At 36.9% G+C, this 8,443-nt stretch overlaps 1 protein-coding gene across 1 annotated transcript in view; it reads right to left on the bottom strand.

Annotated features, from left to right (window-relative positions):
* Positions 1-8,443, bottom strand: part of DTWD2 (DTW domain containing 2) — a 135,442-nt gene that overhangs the window by 9,342 nt on the left and 117,657 nt on the right. The window contains exon 5 of the mRNA XM_004696571.2: positions 7,625-7,753. Within this exon, the coding sequence (XP_004696628.1) occupies positions 7,625-7,753 (129 nt within the window). The remainder of the gene's footprint in view (positions 1-7,624; positions 7,754-8,443) is intronic.

Here is an 8,443-nt window from a genome sequence, read left to right as displayed (position 1 = left end):
TTAATATAATTATTTTTTAAAAGAGTAGCTGCTGAGGCTGCTTTTGTACAACCAAACACCTCATGTGATTTGATTCCTTGGTTTGGAGGTTCAGGATAGTAGTTTCATGGAGTATCCCAGTTGATAACATGTTTAGTGCTTCTGTTCTACCTCCTACTTCATTGTGTAATGGCTAGGGTCTTAAAAGCTTATAAGCAAACCTCTGAGAGCTGACAATTGATCTATATTCTGGAGGAACAATAGAAGAAGTAGAATCAAGTATAGGAGGAAGTCATTGAATGTATAGCTAATTACCTCTATGACTATCTCCTTTGCCAAGAGCCCAGAAGAACTGGATGGTGCCTACCTACAACCACTGAACATTTGGCTCAGAGATAGTATAATCCTGTTCAAAAGGTGGGAAATGCAGAACAGAATTTTAAATTTTCACAGATTCCAAGCTTTCTGGAGCCATAGTGACTGTATGAACCCCTGAAATTACTAGTCTGAGATAATCTTTAAACCTTAAACCTAAAATAGCCCTGAAGACTTCTTAAAACTACATAGTGGTTTGGCTTGGTTAGTAAAAAATGTTTGCCTTGAGCATTATGCTCTTTTTTTTTAATTGGGGACTCGTACAGCTCTTATCACAATCCATACATCCACCCATCATGCCAAGCACATTTGTGCATATGTAGCCATCACCATTTTCAAAACATTTCCCTTCTACTTGAGCCCTTGGTATCTGCTCATTTTTCACCTCCCTCCCCCTCTTCCTCCCTCATGAACCCTTAATAATTTATAAATTATTATTATTGTCTCATGTCTTACACTGACCAATGTCTCCCTTCACCCACTGTTCAGCCATCCGTCCCCCTGGGAGGGGTTATATATAGATCAGCTCCCCCTTTCTCCCACCACCTTCCCCTTGTATCCTGGTACAGGTATTGCTACTCTCATTACTGGTCCTGAGGAGTTTATCTGTACTGGATTCTATGTGTTTCCAGCTCTTATCTGTAGCTCTGTACATGCTCGGGTCTAGCCAGATCTGTAAGGTAGAATTGAGGTCATGATAGTGGGGGGCGGCGGGTAGGAAGCATTAAAGAACTAAAGGACAATTGTATGTTTCATAAGTGCTATCCTGTTTCCTGACTGGCACGTCTCTTCCTTGAGACCCTTCTGTAAGGGGATGTCCAGTTATCTATAGATGGAAGCTGAGCATCACAGAATGCCAGGTTATTAGAACAAAGTGTTCTTGCATTGAGGGAGTACTTAAGTAGAGGCTGAGCATTATGGTCTTTTAAGAACTATCCATATGGAATCAAGTTGACACAAGAACTCAAACATTTAGATAGAAAACTTACAGAATAGTAAGTTTATGTTAATGGAAAAGAACATCTCAAAAAAGAAGGACAAAAATGGTTGCATAAATCAAAGAGTGCAAATAAGTCACTAAATTGTGCCTATAGAAATAATTCAGTTGACATGTGTTTTGCTGTGTATATTCTCAATAACAAAATAATTAAAATGTAGGAAAAACATTAATGCTGAATGCTGACTGAGCATACACCAAACCTTAAAGGAACATACAAAGAGTAAAAGAGGACAAATTAATGGTAAACATTTAACAATATTTATATTAAAAAGGGCATTCCCTCATATACATCACAAGTGGTAGAACAAAGCCTAATAACCTCAATTTACAATAAACTCTTATAAATTGTAGTCACTGGTAGTTACTTCTCCATATCCACTCTTTTCTAATTTATTATAAGGACCCAAATCTTCTTCAAGGGAGCAATGTATCCAGCTAATAATATTACACATGACTACAAGATGTAATTCTCTGTCTAATGAGATGCAAATAAGAAGTTGTTAGGTAGGACTTCCAGAGCTATAATGACATATTTAGCAGTTATAAGCTTTTTGCCCTTTCTTTCTACCAGGAATATGATGTTAAATGTGGGACAACCTTCATGGGACAATTAGGCCCTTAGAATGGGATTCAAGCCAAATACGTAAATTGATTGTGAGAAACACAGAAGTAGTCTGCGAGGTCTCAGATGTCTGTGTTGAGCTGCCATACCAGTCCCAGATTGCCCACCTCAGAATTTCTTACTTAAAGGAGGACAAAGAGCATTTATTTAGTTTAGCATTTAGTAAGACCTCTGTTAATGCAGCCACACTTAATTATTAATTAGTAAGCATTTTCTGCCCCACATTTTTGTAGAAAATCTCTTAAGGGTATTTGTGCGTGTGTGTATGTGTGTGTTTTGCATCAAATAGGAGGAAATGATTATTAGTATTCTAACGAGAGTATTTTTCCAGGTTGACTAGAGAAGCAAATTCATAGACACTCATGCATACAAGAAAGAGATTTATATAAAAGAGTAATTGTATATTTTAAAACATCCCAGCCCAGTCCAGATCAAGTCCATAAGTCCAATATTAGCCCTTATGTCTGATACCAGTCTATAAGTTACTCTTCGGACTCACGCAACACATGAAATGACGCCAAATTCAGGAAGACCACAGGCTAGTGGATGGAAAGTAAATAGTCCAATTAGATCTGGACCCTCAAATGCACGATTCTGGAGAATTTGTATGGTTACACTGCTTTTGTAGCTCTTCCCATAAAATGTTAAAGCCAAAAAAAAAAAAAAAGAAAGTTTTGTGGATCCAGGGGCAGTGAAAACATCTCAGTGCTGGCAGGGGTCTCCAAGTGGCTCCTCTAGTTCCAGGGCTCTAGCGTAGCTCCATGTGTCTTGTCAGCAAGAATGTCTCCCAGGGCGTGAGCATGTGTCCTGCCTTCAGCGAGCTATTTATCTCCTTAGCACCTCCAAATGAGCTCATCAAGCTGCAACTTGATTGACAAGCTAAACTCCACCCTTTCATTCTCAAATTGACAACAGATTATGTAACTACCACAAAGAGTCAGCACAGGGATTCTAGATTATATTTGAAACATCATTCTTAGGCAACATTTTGGACTGCATATATAGATTAGTACAATTAAAGGTTCTATTAGTATTTCAGCCTATAGACAAAGACCATAGGAACAAGAAAGGGCAAAAGGATTAACTCTTGAGTGCTTGTGTCTCAGGTAGTTAAAAAAAATCATCTCATTCAATTTCACAACAATCCTATGAGGTAGGTATTTTTTGGTATTATATAGATAAGAAAATAAGCACAGAGATTATATGAATTTCCCTCTTGCAAAAAGTGATGAGGGAGAGGTGATGAAGCGTAATTCAAACTTCCTTCAAAGCCCCTTATCACCCTACTTTCAGAGAGCTATGGTTCTATCTTATGCCATTCCCAGGATAAGGTGGAAGCTACCGACTAATACAGCCATTCTGCACCAACCTCTTCATTTTGAGGGCCCTGAACTCTATAGAATGAAGCCAGCTTGAAAATTATCTCTCTCTCCTCTATTATCTTCACATTTTACTAGAATGCTCACAATAAGAGGCTACTGGGGCAAAATGTACATCACAGTGCTCCTTCCTAGGAAAAGGAGAAAACATGTATACTCAGAACAGTAAAACACTGGTGTTACACAGAAGATGTGATAATTGAAATTTTAAAAAATTTTACAGCTAGACTGGAGCAGACTGGAATTAGGTTTCTCACATGGAGAAAACAGCCTTTAGTATGAATTGGCCAATGGCCAATTTTTGCCATCTGTAATCATGAGCATTTGGGATGTTTCATTATGTACTTCTTCTATTCAAGCTCCCACCACCATCTTATTAGCACCTCCCAAATCCTATCATTTTTATACTTCTGTCTACTAGTTACGACTACTACTGGCAACCAAAGCAAGAGCAATAAGAGCACTAGGACCTAATAATTAATTGCGGATTTTATCTTCAATGTGAATTGCTGATAATAGTGACAAAAGCTGAACAGGTAATAGGTCCTGTTACCATTCTATATTTTTTAATTTGCATGTTAGATATTGTACTCAGAATATAAAATGTTTTGCTAGTCTCAAGGCACTCACAATAAGGAGGACTTTTTGGTTTGTTTTTGTTTCTTTAATGTATCATATCACAAAACACATACAATATAGGACTAGTCAACGTCAGTTTTGAGTTTGTGTTATCAAGGAATGCTTTTAGCTGTATCTGAAAAATCAGATAAAAAGTGAGAATAAAGACATGCTGTTGGAGATAAACCCTAAAACAATATTAAGAACGTTAGCCTATAAACTTCTAATTCCTGAAAAAGTTCCATTTCAGCCAACTTTGAAAGAAGTTACCTTAGTTACTTGTACCATCTATAATATTTAATACATAGAACCCTCATACATTTTGTCAAATAAAAACAGAGCCAGACTTAGATAAGAAAATCTTTATTCAAAAATACTATTGCAACAGGATGAATGCTACAATCTCCGAAAGCTGCGAGCATCTTAAAATGAAACAGAAAAAAAATTTCTTCTTAGGAAGAGGTAGCAAAGCTTATCAGAAAGTTTTCATGGAAGTTGAGCAAGCAAGCGGGATCATGATGGTGATCTGACAGGAAACATGTCCTGGTGTGGTCTGCCTGTGCTAGGAACAAGTTGGTATGGAGTACGCTGGCTCACAGACAAGCTGCAGTTGAGGTGGAAAGGATAGGAGCCTGGCTACAGTTTTGTCAAGACAAACGGGTAATTTGTGAACACTTAGTTTCCTATCATGATAGTATTAATTATAATAAAAATAACATGTTCTAGGAAAAGGTTAGAGGGAGAAGAAGAACCCAACAGATGAATGAATAAGCAAAATGTGGTACATCGGCATAATGGAATACTATTCAATCTTAAAGAAAACTTTAAATTGTGACACACATTACAATAAAAATGAACCTCAAAGATATTATGCTACACAAAGAAAGTCAATCACAAAAGAATGAATATTGTATGGCCTCACATATATGAATTAACCATAGGTAATTATGTATTAATATATATACATATTTCCTGTCTGAGAAATAGTGAATATTTTTCTATGGTGATGAGAAAGGGCCATGAGGAGCTCTGCTGGCTCAGTGGGAGAAAGACATGAGAGTGCTTCTGTCAAGATGAGAAAGCCTAGAGGTCAGTTCTTTGGCCTAAAGGTCACTGAATGGGAACAACCCAACAACATTGGGAACAGGACAGGAAATGGTGGACACAGCTAATAGCTATTGCCATTAAGATGTATACCAAGGGGAAATAAAAAGGTGGAAATGGCAAATGACTTGTTTTCTATAATTTTACAAATGTAACAACAGTTTTGCTTTGTTTTTAACTGAGCCTGTTGATAATATTTATGTACTACTAAACATTTCACAAGATTAGTTTTCTTAGTTTGGAAGTTTAAAATCATGATTTTGAGGGTTTATCCAATTAACTGGTCAAATGCTGCTTTTAGTTTCTGTTCTAGTTTCCCCTAGTTAGATGAGTAGTGCCTGGGTTATGCAATGGGCTGCGAATTGCAAAGTCAGCAGTTGGAAAGCATCAACCTGCTCTTCTGGACTGTTAGTCCCTGAAACCTACAGGGGCAGTTCCCCCCTGTCCTATAGGTTCCCTCTGAGTCAGAGTTGGTTCAATGGCGGTGAGTTAGAGATTATTGATCCTGGGTTCTTAAAAGTTGTAAGAAGCCACCCCCAATACAGTAATTAGTCTCTATTCATCCAGATAAGAGACCTGGTTGCATTGTGGTTACCAGTAGGGCCAAGAGTCACTAAATCAGTAGTTCAAAACCACCACCTGTACCACAGGAGAAACATGGGGTTTTCTACTCGTGTAAAGAGTTACAACTCAGAAACCCTCAGGGGCAGGCAGTTCTTGCCTGTTCTATTGGGTCACTATTAGCATCAACTGGATAGCAGTGATTTTGGTTGGTTTTGGTTTGTTTACCTAGATCGGCAGAGAAATATGATAACTCATAAATCAGAGAAAGAAATGAACTGAAAGTTTAATTGCTTCCCAAACTACTCCCTCTATTACCATGACACCAGAAGAAGTGGATGGTGCCCAGCCACCAGTACTGAACACTATGATCAAAGATCCAACAGATGGCCCCTGATGAAAGAAAGAAAGAAAAGTATGGAACTTCAAACTGACATAAAGCCAGGCTTACTGAATTCACTGACTGGGGAGAACCCCTGAATATAATTCCCAGAAATAATCTTTAAACCTCAAAATGAAACTATCTCATGAAGCCATTAGTAAAATAAACAACAGTTAAAGTCTAGAACAAATTAATAAAAAATGTCCCTTTTATCCGAAAACAAGCAACCATCTGTCTACAGAGGTATCAGCTAAGTCCACATGGAAGCAGCACACTAGCCTGTGTGGTCCAAGGATTGTAAACAATAAAATCCAAGACTGGAGGAAGAAACAGAGTTAGAGCTTAATTTCTGAGAACCCAATGTGCAGAAAGCCATGGATGATAGTGAAATCCATTTGCAGGATTCCCACTTAGATTAAGCCTCTTGTGAATTCCCTCTGAACATTGACCAGGATGTGAATAGCCCTGACATCAGACCAAGTGCGAAAGAAAATAGATTTTTTTTTCTTATGCTCTCTCCCCCCCTACCCCACTCAAAAGAAAGTAGATTAATACAGATTTACTTAGGTTAAAATTTAACCACTTATCCTTTGTTCTCCTTTTCTATTCATTTTTTATTATTCTCATTTTAATTATTTTCTGCCTTCTTTTCGATTGAGGTTTTTCTCTGTTTTACTTTATGATTATTGTTGGGGTTTTTCTTTTTCTTTTTGTATGTTTTTCTTTATATGAAATCCGGGATAAGGAAATTTATAGAGACAGTAACTGTATTAATAATTTCTTGGGGTTATGACAGGAGAGGCTCGGGGGAATGGAAAGCTAACAATAACAAGTAAAAGAAGAAAATATTCTAAAATTGATTGTAGCAATGAAAAAATGCATTAATAACTGACAAAGGATAAAAGAGCCTTGGTGGTGTATTTAGTTACCCATGCAACTACTAACTGCAAAGTCAGTGATTCGAACCCACCAATCTATCCTGGAGAGAAGGGTGAGCCTGCCTGCTCTTTTAAAGATTTAGTCTCAGAAACCCAGAAAAACAGCTCTACTCTGTTCTCTGCTGACACTATGAGTCAGAATTGGCTCAATTGCAATGGGGTTATTGTTGGTTTTGGTAAGCAAGGTGTATAAGATAAGCAGAAATGTGGTATACTTTCTTAAATAAAAGCACTGGGGGTATGTTTGCATATTTTCATTTTGTGTATGGATAGGTATGTGTATGTAGATACGTTGTAGTAGATATTAATTTTTTGAAAGAGAAGTTGGATACAAAACACTAAAAAGAGAAATAGCAAAATAAGAAAAGAAAAACCTATCCAAAAACTCCACTTAATGTTGTGCTACTTAAAGACAATTTAGCATATTACAAATACTGTTTGCACAGCTTAGTATGAATATTTAAATACTACAATCTGGAGTGCTAAACTACAGAAAATGCTAAAATACAGAAAACACCAGAGTGGGAAAGAAGGTTATAAAAGTACATAAATTTCTATCAAGATACATTCTACTTGTCATTTACAAATTTAACAAGTTAAGCATTTCTAAATTTTCTAGATAAAAATCTAAACTTCTACTTTCAAAAACGATAACCAAAGACATACCTCTTGTATGTAGTTATTTTTCTCTAAGATGGAAAGAGCAACAGCTGCACACTCCAATGTAGACAGGCAATTATTAGTTGGTTGCATTCGAATTACATATTGACTAGATATATTGGTTTTTAACTGCACCTGAAACAAAAATGAAATAACAGAATTTCGTTTTGTGTTAATTTAAAGGTTAAAATTTGTGTTTCAAACACTAATTACTTTAACTTTTGCTCCCTTGGGGCTTACCTTCAGGCAGTGTCCTTCATAGAGGTCACTAAGGGAGGAGGGGCTGTCCCATAGATATGAATCCTGTCCTAATTGCCTGGGGCAGGCTCCTCTGTCTACCACAATATCCTCATCCTGGCCCCATTCTATGGTGACCCCAGCTGTGACTATGCTGCTTTGACTTGCCACACCATACACGTGGGAGTTTTCCTTGACCTCCCATGTACTTTCTAAAGTTCTGTATATAAACAAACCTTTGGACACTAGTATGACCCCATGCCAATGGTCTCTGCCATCTGGATAATATACCCTTTTCTTTGTCTTCCCCTTGTCCTGTTTAAGACTATAATAAATGCTTTCTTAAAAATAAAATAATTATTTTTAGCTTCCTTCCCTAATTGTCAGCTATATTAAATATTAAATGTATCAATATCTTCTATACTTAGTATCCTTTTGCTATACTCTTGTTAAATTGTAGAAAAGAATAGTTACACATATATCTGACAGCATATACACAGAACTCTTACATGTTAAAAATAAAATGACTAATAGCTGCCTTATAAGCAAGAGTCGAGTAGACAATTCACAAAAGAAGTTATGAGAATG

The sequence above is a fragment of the Echinops telfairi genome, unplaced genomic scaffold (assembly GCF_000313985.2).
Source record: "Echinops telfairi isolate 266 unplaced genomic scaffold, ASM31398v2 ScPeMD7_7469;HRSCAF=8507_1, whole genome shotgun sequence".
Taxonomy (NCBI): Eukaryota; Metazoa; Chordata; class Mammalia; order Afrosoricida; family Tenrecidae; genus Echinops; species Echinops telfairi.
The sequence above is the reverse complement of the archived record's forward strand: the minus strand, read 5'-3'. Positions and strand labels throughout refer to the sequence as shown.